The sequence below is a fragment of the Euprymna scolopes genome, chromosome 16 (assembly GCF_053919585.1).
Source record: "Euprymna scolopes isolate OS-2025 chromosome 16, ASM5391958v1, whole genome shotgun sequence".
Lineage (NCBI taxonomy): Eukaryota > Metazoa > Mollusca > Cephalopoda > Sepiida > Sepiolidae > Euprymna > Euprymna scolopes.
The window spans coordinates 138,314,029-138,338,980 of NC_136497.1; the positions used below are offsets into that span (position 1 = coordinate 138,314,029).

The window sequence follows — 24,952 nt, forward strand, 5'->3', positions numbered from 1 at the left end:
GTTTATTAAAACTAAATCCCTAACTTTGTCATGTATTAACATTATTATTTATGAAAATTAAATCCCTAACTTTGTCATGTATTAACATTATTATTTATGAAAACTAAATCCCTAACTTTGTCATGTATTAACATTATTATTTATGAAAACTAAATCCCTAACTTTGTCATGTATTAACATTATTATTTATGAAAATTAAATCCCTAACTTTGTCATGTATTAACATCATTATTTATGAAAACTAAATCCCTAACTTTGTCATGTATTAACATTATTATTTATGAAAACTAAATCCCTTACTTTGTCATGTATTAACATTATTATTTATGAAAATTAAATCCCTAACTTTGTCATGTATTAACATTATTATTTATGAAAACTAAATCCCTAACTTTGTCATGTATTAACATTATTATTTATGAAAATTAAATCCCTAACTTTGTCATGTATTAACATTATTATTTATTAAAACTAAATCCCTAACTTTGTCATGTATTAACATCATTGTTTATTAAAACTAAATCCCTAACTTTGTCATGTATTAACATTATTATTTATGAAAATTAAATCCCTAACTTTGTCATGTATTAACATTATTATTTATGAAAACTAAATCCCTAACTTTGTCATGTATTAACATTATTATTTATGAAAACTAAATCCCTAACTTTGTCATGTATTAACATTATTATTTATGAAAATTAAATCCCTAACTTTGTCATGTATTAACATCATTATTTATGAAAACTAAATCCCTAACTTTGTCATGTATTAACATTATTATTTATGAAAACTAAATCCCTAACTTTGTCATGTATTAACATTATTATTTATGAAAATTAAATCCCTAACTTTGTCATGTATTAACATCATTATTTATGAAAATTAAATCCCTAACTTTGTCATGTATTAACATCATTATTTATGAAAACTAAATCCCTAACTTTGTCATGTATTAACATTATTATTTATGAAAACTAAATCCCTAACTTTGTCATGTATTAACATTATTATTTATGAAAATTAAATCCCTAACTTTGTCATGTATTAACATCATTGTTTATGAAAACTAAATCCCTAACTTTGTCATGTATTAACATTATTATTTATGAAAACTAAATCCCTAACTTTGTCATGTATTAACATTATTATTTATGAAAACTAAATCCCTAACTTTGTCATGTATTAACATTATTATTTATGAAAACTAAATCCCTAACTTTGTCATGTATTAACATTATTATTTATGAAAACTAAATCCCTAACTTTGTCATGTATTAACATTATTATTTATGAAAACTAAATCCCTAACTTTGTCATGTATTAACATTATTATTTATGAAAATTAAATCCCTAACTTTGTCATGTATTAACATCATTATTTATGAAAATTAAATCCCTAACTTTGTCATGTATTAACATCATTATTTATGAAAACTAAATCCCTAACTTTGTCATGTATTAACATTATTATTTATGAAAACTAAATCCCTAACTTTGTCATGTATTAACATTATTATTTATGAAAATTAAATCCCTAACTTTGTCATGTATTAACATCATTGTTTATGAAAACTAAATCCCTAACTTTGTCATGTATTAACATTATTATTTATGAAAACTAAATCCCTAACTTTGTCATGTATTAACATTATTATTTATGAAAATTAAATCCCTAACTTTGTCATGTATTAACATCATTATTTATGAAAATTAAATCCCTAACTTTGTCATGTATTAACATCATTATTTATGAAAACTAAATCCCTAACTTTGTCATGTATTAACATTATTATTTATGAAAACTAAATCCCTAACTTTGTCATGTATTAACATTATTATTTATGAAAACTAAATCCCTAACTTTGTCATGTATTAACATTATTATTTATGAAAACTAAATCCCTAACTTTGTCATGTATTAACATCATTATTTATGAAAACTAAATCCCTAACTTTGTCATGTATTAACATCATTGTTTATGAAAACTAAATCCCTAACTTTGTCATGTATTAACATTATTATTTATGAAAATTAAATCCCTAACTTTGTCATGTATTAACATTATTATTTATGAAAACTAAATCCCTAACTTTGTCATGTATTAACATTATTATTTATGAAAATTAAATCCCTAACTTTGTCATGTATTAACATCATTATTTATGAAAACTAAATCCCTAACTTTGTCATGTATTAACATTATTATTTATGAAAACTAAATCCCTAACTTTGTCATGTATTAACATTATTATTTATGAAAATTAAATCCCTAACTTTGTCATGTATTAACATTATTATTTATGAAAACTAAATCCCTAACTTTGTCATGTATTAACATTATTATTTATGAAAATTAAATCCCTAACTTTGTCATGTATTAACATTATTATTTATGAAAATTAAATCCCTAACTTTGTCATGTATTAACATCATTGTTTATGAAAACTAAATCCCTAACTTTGTCATGTATTAACATCATTGTTTATGAAAACTATATCCCTAACTGTAATTACGTATCTCATACATTGTTTTACCATTCAAACATTCTTTTTCTGTTATTGAAATAGTTTCTATTCAATAACATTGATAATTACAACCACTTTTGCTTAACTCAGGTGAACCAGCGTTATCTAGGAGACCAATATGTAACGATACCAACATGTAAAACAGACATTAAACTAAACATGGCGACGATGAAGTAAAATGATTTGAGAAAATAAACAAAAATTAAAATTAAAACTGGATTAAAGAATATTTTAAGCTTCAAATATTTCAATCAATTTTGTATGAACATTTTAAACATGTTTAATGCGTATTTTGATTTAATGAGTTTAAATGTGATTTAAGAATTACATTGTGTTTTGTTGTTAGTTTAAATGTGATTTAAGAATTACATTTTGGTTTGATGTTTAAATGTGATTTAAGAATTACATTTTGTTTTGATGTTAGTTTAAATGTGATTTAAGAATTACATTTTGTTTTGATGTTTAAATGTGATTTAAGAATTACATTTTGTTTTGATGTTAGTTTAAATGTGATTTAAGAATTACATTTTGTTTTGATGTTAGTTTAAATGTGATTCAAGAATTACATTGTGTTTTGTTAGTTTAAATGTGATTTAAGAATTACATTTTGTTTTGATGTTAGTTTAAATGTGATTTAAGAATTACATTTTGTTTTTTATGTTAGTTTAAATGTGATTTAAGAATTACATTTTGTTTTGTTGTTAGTTTAAATGTGATTCAAGAATTACATTTTGTTTTGATGTTTAAATGTGATTTAAGAATTACATTTTGGTTTGATGTTAGTTTAAATGTGATTTAAGAATTACATTTTGTTTTGATGTTTAAATGTGATTTAAGAATTACATTTTGTTTTGTTGTTAGTTTAAATGTGATTTAAGAATTACATTTTGTTTTGATGTTAGTTTAAATGTGATTCAAGAATTATTTTTTTTTATGTTAGTTTAAATGTGATTTAAGAATTACATTTTGTTTTGTTGTTAGCATAAATGTGTAAAGTTTCTTTATTCAAACTCCTCAGCTCAAAATTCACAAGCAACATTTGTTGTAGATGTTGCTAAGGCTGCTGGACAAAAAAGTTGGGCTTTCTCTACCGTAATAGAAAATTACTCATACCTGAAAGTATCCTGTATCTCAACAAAGCCACCATTCGCCCATGCATGAAGTATTGTGTATCTATCACTAGCCTCTATCTCTTAGAAAGGAGTCACTAAACGAGTCTACAACCTCTGTCCCATTGCTACATTAATGGAATGTGCTCTGAACTAATAGCACTTATACTCTCTCGACATAAATACCTCCGACTAACCCAACAAATAGCAAAATTACACCTCTTCACTGTTGATGTCCTTGGATACCAGAAAGCCTCCTACTCTAATAGTTTCTTCTCTTGAACTGCTAGATTTTTAATTCTTTCCCGGTCTTTTACTTCTCTGATTGTACTGACTGCTGGTTATTTTTAATGCATCTAAAACCAAGCTTCTGTCTTTACATCATCAATGTTCTGATCCCCATCTGGCATCAATTGAAATGAATGGCTTTCATCTTGGGGAGGCTCCATGTTTTAACGAGCTCCTGGGCTTGACCATTACTCCTGATCTGAAATGGAACACGTACATCAAATCTGTTGCCAAGGTCACTGGAAAAATGATGGGGTACTTCTATCGATCCAGTAGATATCTCACTGCTGATGCAATTCTCTACCTATATAAGAGCCAAGTACATCCAAGGATGGAGTACTGTTGCCACATCCAGGAGCTGCTAAGAAGACTTATCCTACCTTGACAGAGTTCAAAATAGACTCCGTAGCCTAGTGGGGGATGCCCTTTTCTCTTCCCTGCAATCTCTTTCTCATAGAAGAGACGTTGTGAGCCTGTCTCTGCTTTATCGTTATTTTCATGGCAAGTGCTTGTCTGAGCTCCAATCTATGGTCCCCTTTCGCCAAACTTTCATGAAAAACACTCGTCTAGCTGAAACCATTATCAATAATTTCCCCCACTTTTTATTTGTGCCTAAACCTAAACGTAGATTCCATGAACAAAGCTTCTTTCTTAGAACTGCACACCTGTGGAAATGTCTTCCGTTTTCCTGCTTTCCTATTGACTACAATATGGTCGTCTTCAAGTCCAACGTAAACAAGTTCCTGATGAGCCGTTCCCCCTTAAGTAATCCAATTTACCAAATTTCAACTAACAATTACTACGACATTGACCACTGTAGAGTTATTAACTCTTATCCTTGAGTGGCCTCTTGGCCTTGATAAGTGGTAACTCCTTTGCAAAAAAAAAAAAAAAACGTGCAGAAGTTCAAGTGCAATCCCAATCCCCTTACATCCAAGTGACACTGTACTTTGTTTGGGATAACTAAGAATTAAAAAAAATATTCAGAGAATTTCACGTTTATCGATATGGATTTTACATTATCTTTCAGCCACAGGAGAATTAATTGGCTGCTTTGGATTGACTGAACCTAACCATGGAAGTGATCCAGGATCCATGGAGACAAATGCCAAATACGATTCTGCAACTGATACGTATATTTTAAACGGATCCAAAAGTTGGTAAGAATGGATTTGTTTTTCCTTCCATCCAATCAATGCGGAAATACAAAATTAGAGAGACAACCAGGATGGAGGGGTTCATAATTGGTTTATATTATGAGGTTTTTTTTTTTTTTTCCATCTCCCTCCCCATGTTAAGAATCGCTTTTCAAAATCTCGTAAGTTTTGATTATTTGAAGTTCTCTCCCTTGTTCTAATAGCCTTTTCACAAAATGACATTGTGAGACAATCACTCCTTGGTTTGATTTTCTTAAAAATAAAACTACTTGATCAATTTAAATGAGTTTTGAAATACAATATTTTTCTTTCATCGTGTACATTCGTTTGTTTGTTTCTCAATAACCACACCTGGGAATTTTTTGAGATGTTGCACAAACATTAGTCATGATGAAAGTAAATTTTTGCCAGAATGGATTTTCCAGGATAAATCTGATTGACTCATAGGGGTAAAATTACTCTCAAATTGTTTATCTGTTTGCACTTTTCTTAATAACCACACTTTAGAATTTTTCTCTGACATTTTGCACAAACATTAGGCATGGTGAAAGTAAAGTTTTCACTCGCAGAGGGGGACCCCGCATACTCAGTTTGTTGTTAATAAAGGGGGGACTTCTGGACAAGCACCTTTTTTTTTTTTAAATTTTATTTTCATAATACTCCTATAATTATTGGTACAACATTAAATTTAATATTTCACGTTTCGTTTTACCCATGTATTTGCTTAGTGTTTATCTTCACTCCGTAATCAGCTGAGACAGCAAAATTTACAATTTGGCAATTTTTCTTTGATTATCATGTCTGGTCTCCTTGCTTTGGTTAGTTTGCATTTTCGTTTGCATTTCAGAGAGGATTTTATTGTTCTCAGTTGCCCAATCTACTAAAATTTACTCATTAAAGAAACAGAAACTAATTTTTTCTCACTTAACTACTCATATATCAGAAAAATTGCCGGTTGAGACTAGTCTTGGGCCGATTAATTGGAATCAGGAATTGGAAAAATTAAAACTTTTTGGGTGTATTGGAATCGGAAAAAATTATGCCTAATATCTGATGCCAAAAATGATTTCTTTAATTGTTTTTACTTGTCTTTGATTAAAGTAAAATCTTCTACTGCTGTTAACAACTCCATAGTTAAATATCTGTTATGGTAGTAATAATAAACTAATAAATATTTATTGATTTTAAACTAATAGTAAAACTAAAATTTTTACGTTTGAGAAAATATCTGCACTTTAACATGTTTTTTTATCGTAATCGAGGAGAAAAAAAATAACTCTATAGTTAAATATCTATAGATATATAATAATCGGAATTGGGAATTTAGTACAGAATTGATAATCGTGTTGGAATCGGGAAGAATGTTGGAATCGTTCCATCAGTAGTTGAAACCGAATATCAGAAATAAAAAGGGATCGTAAAAATGAAAATAAGATCAGTGACTGTAATATCAGAGTTTTATACGGAGGGACAGATGTAAACAAAGACTGAAGAGAGTTCAACATAGGTGACCAGATATTGGTCCCCTTTGTTTGGATTTGAAACTGACGGTATCGATGTTGTTTTGATCTTCTATAACACATACATGAATAATCTTATTTAAAGGTTGTTGAAATTCAAAAGTCTGTCGGACATGGTGAAAATAATCAACATTAAGTACCTTACAAACTAATCCATCGTGATGCATTTTTCTTTAAATTCCAGGATCACAAATTCTCCGATTGCGGATGTAATGATTGTATGGGGAAAATCCAGAGCACACAACAATAGAGTCCGTGGTTTTATTTTGGAAAAAGGAATGCCTGGTCTTTCAGCCCCTAAAATTGAAGGCAAATTCTCCCTCAGAGCAAGTATCACCGGACAAATTGTCATGGAGGATGTCCCAGTACCAAGTGCAAATTTATTACCCAATGTGTCTGGACTTTCAGTAAGCAGCTATTTTAGCATCTTAATATATTTTTACAGCATTATTAACTTCATGATATTCTAAATTTGAAAAGAATTTGTATATTGTTAAAAACATTTTTCATTTAGAAAGTGAAAATGTTTTTTTTTTTGAGGCATTTTATTTTTAAATTTGTGTTTTGAAAACTTAGCAATAATGCTGTTAGAAACCATACACAGAAAGCAAATATTTTTTATGCATTTTTTTTTTTTTTTTTTTAAATTTTACCAAATAGAAAAATTAGTATTACAATTCAGAGGTACGAAAAAGTTGTCAAAAAACAAATATATAACAGATAAATGTTATCAAAAACAAGATAAGTTACTTTTCTACCTAACTAGAGAAGATTTTAGTGTTTTTATTTAATGTAAAATGTTTATTTGGTTCAAAAAACAAGTAATATTGAGCGTTACCGAAGAGCAAAAAAAAAAAATGGACTCTGTGTCTCTGTACACCTATGAAGTTTCGATAAAGTAGAGAAACCCAATAAATGTTAGGGTAACATTGTTGAGTGAGTTTCTGCCACCATTTTGTTTTATTTCTTATTTTGAAGTGATTATCGAGACTTCAAAGACATCGCGGCCACATTTTCTTGTTCAGTAGTGCTCAATATTACTTGTTTTTTTAACCAAATAAACATGTTACATAATATAAAAACATTAAGAACTTTTCCAAGGTAGAAAGGTAACTTGCCTTTGATAACATTGATGCATTAATCCATTTATCATTTTTGATTTTATGATATAAAAAATAAAGGGCATGATCTGTAATGCCCCCAACGGCAATTATGGTGCAGGTAAAAGTGAAGGAAATGAATAGAAGTCATTCTTTCTATAAACGATAATTTTTGTTTTTATGTTTCTGAATTTTTGTGATGAGGATTGATAATTCGTATTTGGATTATTCAGACTACTGTTCTCATCTTGAGTGTCATTTTCACAACGTTTTGGTCAATGTAACCTTTGACCTTCTCCAGATGTGTCTTTTCAAACTTGGGCTGGGAGGCTTGCATGGAATTTCAGACAAAACCATTTATTTAGTCCATGGAAATAGCATACTCTCATTCCGTTAGACATGACCGGGTAGAAGTCCTAAGGGTCTCAAGGATCTGTGGCATAGTGGATAAAGTACTTGGTAAAATTCAGTTATGAAGTTAGACTCTTCTGGAGGTTTAAGGTTCAATCCTTAATGTGGGTGACACTCAAAATATAATTGCGAATTACTTAGGATTGATGGAATGGATTAAATGAAGGGTTGATGTTCGAAATTCTGTGCAGATTCCCAAGTTCGACAGAAAGATTCCAGACTTCGACGAGATATACGTGAAGAAGATCGGAGGTTACATCGACTGAAACGTTATAAAAATAACGTTTAAGATGAGAACAGTAGTTCGAACAAACAAAAGCTTTGCTTCATTGCTTTATTTACTATTTTCTGTATCTCGAAGAACGTAGTTTCTGATGCTACGCTTGATTTGTTCTGTCAGTAAAGGAGAATTCCTTCTAGACTCAGACAATTTTGATTTTTGTTCTAATCTAGAATGTCCGTTTTTAGAGAGCTGGATGAGTTTCCGCGTCTTTAAAACTGACCTTTTTTGTCTAACTTTGCTTTTGTAGAGCGGCAAGTAAATAGAAACGAGAGAGAACCGGTCAAAGGGAGACTACTCGTCTTACAAAATTTCGAAATCTGGATTATCTCTCTTGCATCATATTTATATATATATATATATATATATATATATATATATATATATATAAAAGCGAAAATGTATGTATGTATGTTTGGATGTTTGCTAAAAATTTCGACAGACGCGACGAAAATTCACAAACTCGGTATCACATCGAAGCTCCATCCTTTGCTCGAAAAATTGGCCAAAAACGTTGACTTTTTCACCCCGAAATCGACAATTTTCGACCGGGGGGGGGGGGTCAACAAAAACGGTCCTATCGTGACAATGACCGATTCTACGCATGCGTCAGATGACGTCGTGACCTGATTTACTTTAAATAGTTGAAAAACTGAATAAATTTCATGTATGTCACGTTAGCTCAGTTGGTTAAGGCCTTGGTTCATTATCGAAACGTTTTGGGTTCAAATCGTGGTGTGAGATGGTTTTTTTTTTTTTTTTTTTTTTTTTTTTTTTTTCGAGTTTTTAAATTTAAATATTGAACCAGTGTTATTTAAGCCATTTTTCACGTAACGTTCGTTTTTCTGCTTTTTTTTTTTTTTTTTTTTTTTTTACTTCACTTATTCTTAGCAACACCCAAAATCACCCGGCTACCCACCGATTTTTTAAATTTTAATATCGAAACAGGCTTATTTAAGCCATTTTTCACGTATTTGTTTTTCTGTTTTCATCGTTCGTTTGCCTTACGTTAGTTTTTTTTGTGTTTTTTTTTCGATGTTTGATCGCCGTGTAGCGGGGAAAACAGAAACTGGCTGTCGCACCTGCTAATTTTGTCAACTTAACACACTTATCAATTCATCTGTTCCCGTGGTCGAGATGGTTAGGTCGCAGGGTTTTTTTTTTTTTTCCATTTCCTTTCCACCTCCACGTTAAACGTTTGGGGTTCAAGCCTACCTTTATACTAAAACTATTTTTTTTCTTTTACACCTCCAAACAACCGGCCAATGTTTTTTTTTTTTTTTTTTTTTTAACAGTGTTGTTTTAATCTACCCCCCCCCACCAACACACACCTCCAAACACCCGGATACCCCCGCTAGTCTATAAATATAAAAGCGAAAATGTATGTATGTGTGTATGTTCACTTTTTGTGTATGTCTGTAAAAGGCTTTTTTCTGCGAAGCGGTCGGTCGGCTCACAACTTCTTAAAACTTTTTATATCACATATAAATCATAATATCTACGAGTTAACAATGGAGGTCGCCTGTCTATTTAATTTGCTTGACTTTGAAAAGATAAATATTCAACATTTTTCGCTCGCCGCAGGTGGATTAGGCTTTTGCGTATAATAAAAGCGACACTAATTCGAGCGGTATTTTTCCGGTTGCCGGAAATGTCCGAAAGCAATCAGATTTGATCAATGTGGAAATATTTTCCTTATATCAGACAATTGCTAGTCAATTTGGACAATCCCCTTTTTATGGGGAGCTGGTCCCCCCCCCCCAACATCTTGGGGAAATAAAAATTAAAAAAAATGTCCCCGCAGTAAATAAAATACTGTCCCACAGTACAAAGTTGATCTCATTAAGTCATTAAAACGTACACCTGTCAGTTCTAAATAGTTAAATAAATACAAACGTGTTTCCGTTAGTATCTCGCGGTGGCGCAATGGTTAAAGTCGCACACTTTTTTTTTTCACACTTTAATTTCCAACTTCGTCTCAAGGGTTCGGGTTCGATCCTCATACTTACCTACCAAAACTCCCCCTCCCCCGGAGTTTTGATTTACCCAAAACCACACACACCTCCAAACACCCAGGCAACGCCGGGTACCCCCGCTAGTATATCTATAAAAGTGAAATTGTGTGTACATTCCCCTAGCAAATGACTTTGTCAATTTTCAGTCTACAGACTCGAGATTTGACATAAGGGGTATTGAGATTTGGGAAAATCTTTTTAATCGGTTTTCGGCCAGAAATTCGGCTATCAAGGAGTCAAAGTTTAACGACTTGACCTTTGAGAACTCTACCAAACTCCTCTGCCAATTTTGTGCCTAAACACTTGAAATTTTAGATGTACGTTACTTGGACATGGGTCAAACTTTTAATTTGATTTGAGCCCAAAACAATAAATAGTAAGGGGTTAAAATTGGGGTCAAAGTTAAAAAAAAAAAAGTTACCTCTGCAGTCTCTACTAAATTACTCAGCCAATTTTTGGTCTGAACATTGGAATTTTTACATAAAGTGCATTCAGATATAAGGCAAGCTTTTTAATCGTTTTTTTTTTTTTTTTACCGAAAATTTTGCTGCCAAGGTGTCAAAATTAAAAAGATTTCACCTTTGTGGTCTCTAGGAAACTATTCAGCCAATTTTGTGTCTAAACATTTGAAATTTATATAAAGGGTAGTCAGACATGCAACAGGCTTTTTAATCAGTTTTTGAGCAAAAATTTGGCTACCAAGAGGTCAATGTTGAAAGAGTTGATCTTTGCAAACTCTACCAAACTCCTCTGCCAATTTTGGGTCTAAACACTTGAAATTTTAAATGTAAGTTACCTGGACACGAGTCAAACTTTTTAATATATATATATACATATTTACATAAAATTATGAACAGTACATTAGGGCCCAAGCAAAGCCGGGCTGAACTGTTAGTATATATATAACTAGCATTTCAGCCCAGCGTTGCCCAGGTGTTTGGAGGTGTATGTTGAGCCAAAAAAAAAGTGGTCAATTTTTTTAACTTTGGCCCCTATTATGACCCCCAACATTTATTGTTTTGGGCTCAAACCAAGGTATTAAGTTAAATCCAAGGAACCTATATCTAAAATTTCAAGTGTTTAGACCCAAAATTGTCGGAGGAGTTTGGTAGAGTTCTCAAAGGTCAAATCGTTGAACTTTGACCTCTTAACAGCCAAATTTCTGGCTGCAAACCGATCACGTAGATTTTCCCAAATCTCAGTACCCTGTATATCAAATTTCGAGTCTGTAGACTAAAAATTGACAGAGTTATTGCGTAGGGAACTGTACACAGACACGCACGCACGTTCACTTTTATAGATATACAGGGTGTCCACAAAGTCTGGCTACATTATGTAGCCAGACTTTGTGGACACCCTGTATATGTAATATATATAATGTGCGTGTGTGTACACACACACGTTCACTTTTATAGATATATAGATTGAGGATGAATATAATCTCTCACTGCATTAATAATTATACTTATTATATGTACAATTGTGCAATGTTTATGTGAGAATCGATTTTCCGTTTTCGATATGTTGGTGATTTGTAATACATCGCTTAATTGCATCACTAAGAAAACAAGACTTTTTAGACATGTTTCATAATATATCAACTCTGTATACTTCACGCGCTTATATATGCCATTTTACTAAGAAATTTTTTTCTCACACAATTACAACAATAATCATATATAATTATTAGGACGATGACAACCGCATATTCTTTTCATTGTTTTGACTCTCGAGTTTATATCGGACACAGACACGGTTAATCAACCGAGAACCACATGACTCTATATAGGTCCTGGATATGACCTTAAACTATATCCGATGGTGAGGCCCCAGCTTGTGGGCTTTGGGGAGTGTGGAACCACCCCTTAATTGCTATTGCTCCCAGGTCCACTCTGACCCGAAGTGGTAGTACCTGTTAGGGTCCCAACTATGGGTTGAATAGAAACTGACTTAAAAAAATAAATAAATATATTCTATTAAAAAGTTTTCTTCAAAATCTTTGGATTCGGCATTAAATAACCTGAAAAGGTTTGATATGCTGTAAAACAAAAACAACCACTCCCTCTATATAAAAGCATATCAACAGATACACACCCGAGAGTCAAAACAGGAAAAGAATATGCTGTTTTCCTAGCCCTAATAATTTAATGATATTCGAAAATGAGGCTACATCAAAGAGAGATCACTCATATTCTTGTCCAGGGTTGCCAGATTGGCGTTTTTAAAGCCAAATTTCGCAAATTTAACCTTTTTGAAGCAGTTTGTTCTTTGAAAATGGTATGTGACCTTTTTTCAAGGGGTAATGTATTGACTAACTAAAGGTTTGTGATATATCACTCAATAAGATCCAGGTTACAGTAATAAAACTTTTAGACAATATGTTGCATAACGTCATATCAACTCTTTACATTTAACGCGCTTATATACGGCATTTAAGAAACATTATGTATTTTCAGTAACTCAAGTAATAGAGAGTTTGTTTAACTTTTGGTGTAGATGTTGACAGATGACATCATATCAACTTTTTTTGACCCACAAATATTGCAAGCTCATACCTTGGTCTATCCTCTGTTTCATTCGTGAGTTGACTTGTGGCTGCACGGCTGTTCTCTCCACCTGTTCGCTTTCTGCAAGGAAATCTTTTTTATGAACGAGCAAAAGAAAACTCACAAATCTTCTATGTTTTTTGATATAGTTGCATTTACTTCGACACAGTGGTTCAGAAACACATTGCAAGCTTTCTTCGTCTTGGAGGGGGGGGTGAAGTCTTGCAATTCAGTGGGATACATCTTGAAAACATGTTCTTAAGGATAGATCTTTTTTTCCTGATAATTTGAATCCTTGTTTTTCTGATAATAATCCGAGTTTTTTTTTTTTTTTTTTTTTTTTTAAGTCACTGATATCCTTTGCTTGTTTTTAACTGGATGTTTATCTCTTTTTAAATTCTCTGCAGGGGCCTTTTGGTTGCTTGAACAATGCCCGTTATGGAATTGGTTGGGGTGTCATGGGAGCGGCAGAGTTTTGTTTGGATTATGCAAGGCAATATACACTGGACAGGTATGTGTGTGTGTGTCTGTGTCTGTCTATCTCTCTATCTCCCTCTCTCCCTATCTCTCTATCCATCTCTCTCTATTTATCTCTATCTACTATTATATAAAAGGAACTTTGTGTGTGTGTAAGAGTTTTTTCCCTATCTACTCCAAAACAGCTTGGCCGATTTTTATAAAATCACATACAAATCTATTTTATGTATCTGACAGTGTTCTTGGATAGGTTTTGTATCAGAACATCTTCAATGAGTATCAATAATCGGAAAAATCCGATGAAAGGAGGAACAGGCGATTTTGACCAAAGTTAACACCTTACACAGTCAAACGTCACAAGTGCATTTCATAAGTTTTATTACCACACAAGCAGAAAGGCCCGGTATATAAAATACAACAGTAGGTTCTATGATATGACAAGGGCACGTTCGAAATGAATGTTTAAAGCACAATAGAACCATGATACTTGACTTTCTCATTTTAAACTTAAATTCAAGCCAATATATATATATATATAAATAATTTTATAAAAGTAGATTCTCTACAGTGCAATATAAATTACAATGTATTGTGAACTAAGAAGACCTATGAAACATCCTCGCAGTGCACCACAATGGATCCTCAACTAGAGCAGGCAATTAATCAATTTGATTGAAAAATAGTTTATTTCACTAATTTCGATGACAATAAAAATATTATTTACAGAAATTAGGATCCTGACTAACACTAAGCACCCCTAAGTTATATGAGAGTTGTTCCAAAAGTATTATCTCTTATTGTTTTGTTCCAGTTGCATGGATCAGGGTAGGGATCGCAAATTGCATTGTTATGATGACGTAACTTATGCATTCATGGTCTGAAAGTTTCATCTTTCTGTTGCAGATATTGGCAGTGTGAGACTCTAAGAAAGCAACTCCTGTTATGGGCGTGTGTCAGAAGCAGAGGTGCATTAAATTCCTCCATGCAGAAAAAATTTGAAGTGATCAACATTGACCGGATGCAGTTGATGTTGACATCGTTAAATCATGAAAGAGATGTGAACGACAACGTGCAATCTGAACTTTTATGACTGACACATCAAGAGAGACAAAGGTGCATTGAGAATGGTGGTGACTATGTAGAAAAATAAATTCTGGAGCACAAATGTCGCTTGTTTTAATGGTATCATTCTTATCTTCATAGCTCTTCAACTTTTTGAGTTAAAAAAAATAGGAGGCTCGGGCCAAGATCAAAGTGTAGCATCTGTTCTTCAGATGCTGCACTTCAGTTTCTTGTTCTGTCAGTGGAGGAGAAATCCTTCATGACTGAGACAATTTTTATTTTTGTTCCTTTTCTCCACGTTAAAAAAACGACCCTGGTGTCTAAATCTGTCCTGTGGGAAGGCATTGTAAATAGGAACCCTCATCAGACAAAATATGTTTCCGACTCCCATGCACGGCCATCGTTCATTGCTGGCAAAAATGCATTAAGAATGGTGGCGACTATGTAGAAAAATAAAGTCTGGGGCACAAATGGTTACTTATTTTAGTGGTATCACTCCTGTCTTTGTAGCTTTAAAACTTTTTTAGTTTTTGAGTTTAAAAATAGGTGGTCTTACTTTTGAAACGGCCCTTGTACATTTGACTTCTAGATTTTTTTTTTTATATATAACATGTTAAAGTGTTTGACAAAATGAATATTTTCAAGTAAAATGTGTTGTGTGTGTTCATTTCGGTTTAATAAAGATGGGTTTCTCTCATTTTCAGTTAGTGTTAGTTTTAAAATATCAATATGAGAAAGGTTTCTTTCTTTTGTTTCTGTTATTTTTTTTGTATTTTTTTGTTTTTTTTTTACTTTTTTTATTTTTTGTTTTTTCAATTTTTTGTCACTTGTACAGTTTAATCAAGACATTAAAAAAATGAAAATATTGAAGAAAAAAAAAAAAAAAAGTTGTACATGTCCGTTATGAAATGAAGTTCTCCAAAGTAAAATTTCACTTAATTTGATCAAGTAGTGTTTTTACAGTGAAAAAAATTTTTTTTTATGACACTGATCAAAAGGTAGCCATGTTTCAATTTTTAGGAAGAAAAGCTATTATTTAACATGGGAAGGGGGTGTCGACACTTTAGACAGAGTTATCCTCCCGTGGCATGTTCTAAAAATTTAAACATGGCTACCTTGAGTGCACTGTCATAAAAATGTGTTTTTTCCACTGTAAAAAAAAACAAAAAAACAATCAAATTAAGTGAAATTTTTTCCAGAGAACTTCAGTCCAAAACGGATACGTACAATATAACTTTTTGTTCGATATTTTCATTTTTTAAATGTCTTGATTAAACTGTACAAGTACCTTCTTTTTTTTTTTTTTTCATCGTTTGATTTTGCTAGAAAATCGGATACCAGACATAAATATACGAATGCAAATTAAAAGTAAGCTAAAATTTGTTTTATTTTAGGATTCAGTTTGGTGTTCCATTAGCCAAGAACCAATTGATCCAAAAGAAAATGGCAGATATGTTGACGGAAATTTCCCTTGGCTTACAGGCGGCAATTCAAGTTGGACGTCTCAAGGATGAAGGAAAGTAAGCACATATCTTTCTTATCACCATCTGACCTCCTTCCTTTCTTCTTTATTTTAATGCAGTCCGGTGCTAACAGATCAGGCTAGTCTGAAGATACTGGCTTCCTGCACCAAACATTGATGTTTTTCTTTACAGAACTCAACCATGTTCTTCAAAGCCAAAAACAAAATTGTTTTCTACCAAAGTAAACACCATAAACAAATATTTGAAAATATAAAGAACTTGAAGCATAGAAACTTATCTTTTTTTTTTTTTAAATTTTTAAAAAATTTTTTCACCCCAAACAAGGCACAGTGCCACTTTGAAGTAGGGGCTACTATTGAGGGCATAAGTTGCAGGGGTATTATAAAGGGAGATGAATAGCAAGATGTCTGTTCACATTTGAACTTCTGCATGTCAGTACAGTTGGGAAAGCAGAATCCCGGAAGGGAGTTCCAAAGTCTAGCAGTTCTGGGGAAGAAGCTATTGGAGTAAAAGGCTTTCTTACACCTAGGGATCTCTATTGTGTAGGGGTGGGATTTAGCTGCTTGTTGGATTTGTCGGGTGGTGCAATATTTTTGATTCATAATGGGGTATGATCTCATGCAGTCGAGCGATTCTATTTATAAACGATGCTGCTAGGAACTGACAAATTGAATTAATTCACGTTCTGCTACCAACCAATCAGAAACCAGAATTGATCCATAAATATTAAATCTTTTCTGTAGCAATTTCGCATGTTTTTTTCCGTCTCGACACAGTAAGAATATTTTGCTCTGTGGAACTGTCTACTGCAAACCAATCACCTCTCAGGACTTGTGTGTAACAACGAATCATCAGAAACTGTTCTGAAACTAAACATGGCTTACACTTCTAGATCAGGGATATTTACGTTGAGGGGGCACAAGTGCTTATAGTTCGTCAGAGCATTCACCATTAAAATACTTGTAGAACAGGCAGAGGGATGCAACATTTCGTCGATGGGACAGAGGCTGAAGCTTAGATGACAGTTCAGGACCTTATTACAAACATTACTGGATTCAACATTAAATAACCCGAAAAGGGTTGATATGCCGTAAAACAAAACAACCAAAGCAACCATTTTAAATCGAACTGTTGTCTCTATTTTTTTTTAAATGTATTTTAATAAAGAAAGTTGAGCGTTTCTTAAACTTTTTCCTCCATTTTAGCCAGTCTTCACTTTTATCCTTGCAGAGCGGCTCCTGAGATGATCTCCTTAATTAAAAGGAACAATTGTGGTAAGGCACTAGATATAGCACGGATTGCCCGAGATATGCTTGGTGGGAATGGTATATGCGACGAATATCACGTCATCAGGCACGTCATGAACTTAGAAGCTGTCAACACGTACGAAGGTAAAGACAAATAAGATGAAAGCAGATGAAATTGGATTAAAAAAAAAGGAATTTTCTATTGATATGCTCATGTTACGTCATCTTTAGGAGATAACGCTGTTTTAAGAAATGCGATCATTTCTATTTTTTTTTCGGTACTTGCACAGTTTAATCAAGACATAAAAATATTTTTTTAAAAAAGTTATATTGTACGTATTCGTTATGGACTGAAGTTCTCCGAAAAAAAAAAAAATCTCGCTTAATTTGAGTATTTTTTTTTTTTATTTTTTTTTTCACGTTTTTATGACAGCGCGCTGAAAGTAGCTATGTTTGGAGTTTTAGAACACGTCACAGGGAGATAACTCAGTCTAAAGCGTCGACCCCCCCCCTCCTCCCCATCTTAAATAATAGCTTTTCTTCGTAAAAATCGAAACATGGCTACCTTTTGATCGGTATCATAACAAATTGTTTTTCGCTGTAAAAAAAAAAAAAAAAACACTACTTGATCAAATTAAGTGAATTTTTTTTTTTTCCGGAGAACTTCATTCCATAACGGATATGTACAATATAATCTCTTTTCAATATCTTCATTTTTTAATGTCATGATTAAACTGTGCAAGTACCTTTTTTTTTTCCTTTTTTGGAATTGTGAATTTCCTCCCTTTGTTGTCTGATAATGTTTCTGCTTTTCTTGCCATCACTCGCTTTCTGTTATCTCTCCGTCTCTTTATTTATTATATATATATATATATATATATAATATAATATCTCCAGACTTGAGAGATTCAAAAGTAGTAACTAATGAACTCGACAAGGTTGTTAGATAGTGCTGGATAACAAGTACAAAATATTTTTTTTATTTATTCAATGGCTGTTTGTAGCGACCAAATGTAACTGTTTACCTTTGAATAAATAATAATAAAAAAAAAAAATATATATATATATATATACTAGCAGAACCTGTGCACCGGCATTGCCTAGTAGAAAGATGACACAAAGCCAGAACAAATTCGTTTCAAGAAATGCGCTCCCTCAAAAATGAATAAAACTATAATTAATATAGCATATTATCGTAGACTCAACTAATATTGTTTTTTTTTTTTTTTCTGAAGTGGTAATTGAAAGCAATGTTAAAAAGCACGTTCATTATTGCATGAGAGAATGTGCTTCAACCCCCTCCCCATAATGGAAAAAAAAAGAAAAATTCTAAGCAATTATGAAACAATAAACAAATACAAAAATGCACATTAGTTAAATGTTTGTTTAAAAAAGTTTGCATATGTGTATGACCACCCATACCACGAAGGAGGAAAAGAACATGAAAAAAAAAAACTTGATGTCTTTGCCGTGGTGTCCATCGCTAAACCGGAAGTGGCAAAGTTTTGAATTAAGGCTAGTCAATCAAAAACAGAGTAAGACTTTGGAAAATATTGATGAAAAAAGCGCCCACCCCGTAGAAAAGTGCCCAGCTGAGAGTGAAGGATTTAATGTTTTTAGCCAATTTTTCAATATTTGTTGTCCGAAGGGTCGAGCTTCAAAACGATACCGATCTTGTGAAAATCCATCGCCTGTGTTGAAAGTTTTAGGCAGACATAAAAACACACATTTAAACAGGCAGGTTAGATTTATATATATATACAAGGATTGTATATTAATATAATGGAATTCGACAATGAAGCTACATCCAAGGGAGGTCACTTGCATATTGTAACATATATACTGCACAAGAACCTTCTAAATTTTTCACATCGGACATATACTGCACAAGCACCTTCAAAATTGTAAAATGGGACCTATAATCCACAAGCAACTTCAAAATTGTTGAATCGGACCTATACTTCACCTATATCATACAATCCCAGGCGACACTTGGTATTCTGCTAGTACACATCCACCTATGTAATCCATCCCGGGCGAAGCTGGGCATTTAGCTACTACATATATCAACCAATTTTTTCCAATCCCAGGCCATGCAGGGTAATCAGCTAATATATATGTCGTGCTAGTGCTATGTCATACTATTACGGGCGACGCTGGGTAATTTCCTCCTACATATGCACCAATTCTGTCCAATACACATCTTTTTTTTTACTTGGTCTGTTGGCTAAGATCAAAGTGTAGTATCTGTTCTTAGAAATAAAGCGGGTTTATCTTTCGCCCCCTCCTCCCACTAACTCATAATATGCCTCTCACCTTCCTCAAAAATATATAATACACATTTTTTTTTTTACTTGGTCTTTTAGCTAAGATCAAAGTGTAGTATCTGTTCTTTGAATTAAAGCGGGTTTCACCTCATCCATTAACTCTCATTTCGTATTATATTAAAATAGGTTGTAGTCGCTGATTAACTCATCCTCCCCTTCCTCCCTCTCAATAGAATTAGGTCGTAGTGTTACTAATATAAAAAAAGAAAATTACCGTTTTTGTTGGTTTTCAAGCGGCCTCTTCCCCCCCCCCCTCCAATTTAACAGAGGTAGGAGGTCACGTGGTTATAATACAAAAAAGAAAATGGCTGTTTATTTTTTAGCTTAAATATAACGATCGTTTTTTTTTTATCGGTGAATATTTTTAAGCTGAATTTTTTTTTTATCCCTTATCATTTTTTCTTGACATTTTTCGTTATGCTCTCGTATAATTACTATTTTTAACCAGTTAATCACGTTGGAAACATTTACATAACGTGTAAGATTATATATACTAACATTGAATTATTCTCGCAAATTTATCGATAAGAATTGTTTATTTACAGACATCGCCATTACTGAATGGTCACGTCACGTCACGTGACATGACTAAGCGTTTTTTTAATTACGTATAAATATCATTAGATCAATCCATTATTACTACTTAAATACATTGGAAAAACGAAAAAATGTCACTTTTTTGGGCGGCCCCCCCTGCAGAAAATCGATCAGCTGACCCACTTCTGATGGTCCTTTTGGGCTAATTTTTCGATATTTGTCATCCGAAGGATGGGGCTTTCATATGATACCAAGTTTGTTGATGTTTGTTGTGTCTGTTAAAAGTTTTTAGCAGACATTCAAACATCCTCACACACACACACACACATTTTGCCTTTTATATATTAGACTAGTGGGGGGGGGTACCTAATAATCCTGCTTAAATATTATAAAAAAGACAATGTAAAAAAAAAATCCAAAACCAAAACGGAAAAAAAATGGCATAAATAAACCTGCGTATGGGAGGGGGGTAAACTAAAGAATAAGTGAAGTAGAAAATAGTGCCGCGTTTATTTCTTTTGTTTTTTTTCTTTTTTTTTTTTTTTTCTTTTTTTTTTTTTTTTTTTAATAAATCCAGGTCCATTCCAATTGTTTTGATTTGATGAATGTATATTTTTGAGATTAATGATCAATAACAACAGCAAAGAAATCCAGTCATGATCAGCAGAAGCATAGTGACCTTCTTGTGTTCATAGGAAAGATATCAGTGAAGAATTTCAAAAGATTCAATATATTTTATAAAGTGGTTCTAACATCTGATTGATTTGTTCTTATCACTATAATCCTTTTAATACGCAAAAAATATTGCTACCAAATTTGATAACTTCAAATTTTTTGTATCATTTGGATTGTTCGGACTATTGTTCTCATCTTGGTTGTTTTGGGGGGGGGGTGCCAACGTTTTGGCTGATGTAACCTCCAATTGTCTTCAGGTGCATTCACACTGGATGTTATTAGTGAATGCTGAAAAATGTTTGGGGTTTTCTTTCTTCCCTAACATAGCTGTTAAAAATTCAAAACGCAAATAGTGCCAGGTCTAAATAATTATCACTCCCTAGTTTGAAAATATACAAACATCATACCAAAAAAAAATGAAACGGACCCGGATTTATTAAAAAAAAAAAAAAAAAAAAAAAAAAGAAATAAACTTGTCGTTATTTGCGTTATGAATTTCTAACGGCTATGTTCATTGGAAAAACAAAAAAAAAAAAAAAATTTCACCATTCACCAATAACATCAAACGTATCTTGTCAAACTTGGTAACATTTCTGTCAAACTCCTTGGATTGTTCACAACCTGGATTTATCAAAAAATCAAATAGACTTGGCACCACTTGCGTTTTGAATTTCTAACAGCTATGTTTGTTGGGGAAGCAAAAAAAAACAAACCATTTTTCACCAATAACATCCAGTTTGAATGCACCTGAAGATGGTTGGAGGTTACATTGGCCGAAACATTGTGAAAAAAACAACCAAGATGAGGAACGATTCAAATAATAATAAAAAAATAATTATCCATCTTCATATCAAAAATATACAAACTTCAAACTAATTAATTCTCATTGCTTCAACCAAATCTTCTGCTTGACATTTCCTCCCATCAACGCATCATTTTTGTCTTCTCATCTTTGTGTTTGTTTTCTTTTCCAGGGACCCATGACATCCATGCCCTTATTCTGGGAAGAGCCATCACAGGAATTCAGGCTTTTATGGCATAGAAGAAAGAAACTTCCTCTAGATGTCGTTGCTTGAACAATTTTCTTAGAAAATTTGTGGACTTTTTTTATTTTTTTATTTTCTGTTAATCAAATAATTTGATTGACTCAGTAAAAATAAAACGCAATTTCAATGGAAAGATCTTTTCTTGTTTTATTTTATCTTCATCTCCCCCTTTCCACATCTCTCTTTCCTTCCAGTCCCGCTCTTTCTCTCTTTCAAGCCTCTCATTCATCCCCTTTTCTCTGCCCCCCCCTCCCGCTCTCTCTCTCTATACATATCTGTCCACTTCCCTTTCTCCCTCCTTCCACTTCTTTCTCTTCCAATTCTTTTCTTACCTCTTCTCTCTTTTCATCCCCCTCTCTTTCTCTCTCTCATTCAAACTTACCCTCTCCTTATATCCCCTTTATCTTCAGCCTTTTCCCTTCCTTCCTCAAGCCCCGCTTCTCTTTCAATATCTTTATACCTCCCCTTTTCCTTCTTCTACTTCCCTTTTCCACCTCTTTCCCTACTTTCTTCCGTCTTCTTATCCACCTCTCTCTCTCACTCGTTCCAGCTCCCTTTTTCTTCCAGACCCTCCTTTTTCCAGACTCCTGTCCCCTCTCCTCTCTCTTCTACCCCGTTCCCTATCTTTTCATCACACTCTTCCCAATACTGCTTTTGATACCTCTATCACTCCCCTCTCCTTCCACTTTTCTCTCTCTTCCACCTTTTTCCCTACTCCCCCTCTCTTCTCATCTCTCTCTCACTCATTCCAGTCCCTCTTTTCTTTCCAGCTTCACCTTTCTTTTTCCAGACCATCTTTTTCTCTTGCCTTACCCCTCTCTCCATACCTCTTCCCACTCCTTGCTCTCACCTTTTTCCCCATTTCTTATCAGCAGAAATATAAAAACGTTTGTAATTAGCAACCCATACAGCAACATACCTCACAAAATAACATAAATCGTATTATTCTAAATTATTATGTCCAAGATTCACCAAACATTTCATCCTCTACAACAGCTATTGACATAAAAAAATCACATCAAAACTCGACAGTACTGTAATAGCAACAAAAAATGGCGCCAACATTAACTCCTTAACAAAAACCTTTATGAAAAGATAAGAATAGATAAGTAACCAACCATCACTGTTAACTTGAATGCAAGGAGCTTGAGAGTCTCAGACTGGACGGCTCGCATCTGGAGAGACCTCCTGTCCCTGGGAATGGATGTAGCTGCACGACAGGAAAACTCACTTTGTCTCAGGTGCTGTCGAGAGATTTTGATGCCTTTTCAGCATATGGGAACCCATAGGGGAAGGGTGTCTCTCTGCTGGTGAAACACACCCTGTCCGTGACAGTAAACGTTATCCATAGGGACAATGCACACAGGCTGGTCAAAAAGTGTGTGTTACGGGTCGTTGCGGTTCATGCACCTACTGCCACTCGACAGAGGGTCTCCTCCTTCTGTAATCTTGATGCTTTTGTTGCGGGTCTAAAGTGTGTATTGCTAATGGAGGATTGGAACGCCATCCTTGACCTCAGTATAGATAAGGTAGGAGGCGAAGTTAGAAAGTCGGAGAGATGCAATCTGGTTGACATGTTCCATGTTGAGCACCTGGAAGATCGATTCAAAACAACTTGAACCTGATCTGCATGATCTTAGAGGGAGAGATAGAAAATGACACGGAAGCTGCACTGATCGGTTTGGATAAATCCAAAGCATTCTATAGACTTCCTGGCATGTGTTTTGAAAGCTGCCGGATACCAACCAGGCTTCCACAAATGGATCTCCATACTGTACCATGCACCGACGGCAGTAGCACAGGTCAACGGAAAGCATTCGAAATCTCTCTGTCCATGCTCAGAGCTGTTCGCTGTCTCCCCTGCTTTATGAACTTGCATTGGAGCCACTACTATGCAAGCTGAGGTAGGAGGAGGCAAGTCCGGTTCTGCATGGAATTGCTCTACCTCGCGGATCGAGAGCTAGAGTTTCCGCTTTTGCTGATGACATCACTGTCTTTGTGTTGAGCTACTGAGTGTAGACCTACGTCTTTTGCTGATGACATCACTGTCTTTGTGTTGAGCTACTGAGTGTAGACCTACGTCTTTTGCTGATGACATCACTGTCTTTGTGTTGAGCTACTGAGTGTAGACCTACGTCTTTTGCTGATGACATCACTGTCTTTGTGTTGAGCTACTGAGTGTAGACCTACGTCTTTTGCTGATGACATCACTGTCTTTGTGTTGAGCTACTGAGTGTAGACCTACGTCTTTTGCTGATGACATCACTGTCTTTGTGTTGAGCTACTGAGTGTAGACCTACGTCTTTTGCTGATGACATCACTGTCTTTGTGTTGAGCTACTGAGTGTAGACCTACGTCTTTTGCTGATGACATCACTGTCTTTGTGTTGAGCTACTGAGTGTAGACCTACGTCTTTTGCTGATGACATCACTGTCTTTGTGTTGAGCTACTGAGTGTAGACCTACGTCTTTTGCTGATGACATCACTGTCTTTGTGTTGAGCTACTGAGTGTAGACCTACGTCTTTCCACTCATCCTTTACTGACTGGCTGTACTTTCCCTGTCTGAGAACTATCTAAAATTCCTACAGAACAAATGTCCTTGCTTCTTTGGGACAAAGGGAAACATTGTGTTAACAGAGAAGTCTGTGTTCAATGTCCATGTGAGGAAGGTTTGGGAATGCCCGACTTAAGGCGTAATCAAGACTCTGAGAGGCTGACCTTCCTGAGCTGAACCTTGAGTCTGCGTGGAACCCCACAGTCAAGGCTGCTTTTCTCGACCTCATCCTCGACCACAAGGCACGTCGAAAGCAGTGGAACAACACTCAGTTTTTGAGAGTGTAGGGCCATGCTAAAGAACCTCCCAAGGTCTAGCAACATTTCACGGCTCATTAGAAAGGAACTATATAAGGAATTAATGAGGGGGGCTTCCGATGACCTGTTCGTCAAGTGTCTGGGGCTGTCGAGGGAGGAGATCTGCTCCCAGTGGAGCTGGGCACCAGGTTAAAGTCATCTCAACAATTCTGAGTTTTCCTTGACTTGGTGATTGGCTCGAAAAGCGTTGCCCCTCAATGCCATACTGAAAAGTGCCAGACTAGTGAGATTGTCTGGGTGTCCCCATTGCAGGACCCCAGCCGTGGAAAT

The 24,952-nt window shown here is 34.0% G+C and overlaps 1 protein-coding gene across 1 annotated transcript in view; it reads left to right on the plus strand.

Moving 5' to 3' along the window:
• Positions 1–21,943, plus strand: part of LOC145296129 (glutaryl-CoA dehydrogenase, mitochondrial-like) — a 130,446-nt gene extending 108,503 nt beyond the window's left edge. Inside the window, exons 6-11 of the mRNA XM_080142285.1 lie at positions 4,957–5,086; positions 6,788–7,010; positions 13,363–13,466; positions 15,889–16,014; positions 17,209–17,369; positions 21,739–21,943. Coding sequence (XP_079998411.1) covers positions 4,957–5,086; positions 6,788–7,010; positions 13,363–13,466; positions 15,889–16,014; positions 17,209–17,369; positions 21,739–21,806 — 812 coding nt within the window. The 3' untranslated portion in view covers positions 21,807–21,943. The remainder of the gene's footprint in view (positions 1–4,956; positions 5,087–6,787; positions 7,011–13,362; positions 13,467–15,888; positions 16,015–17,208; positions 17,370–21,738) is intronic.
• Positions 21,944–24,952: the final 3,009 nt, after the last annotated feature.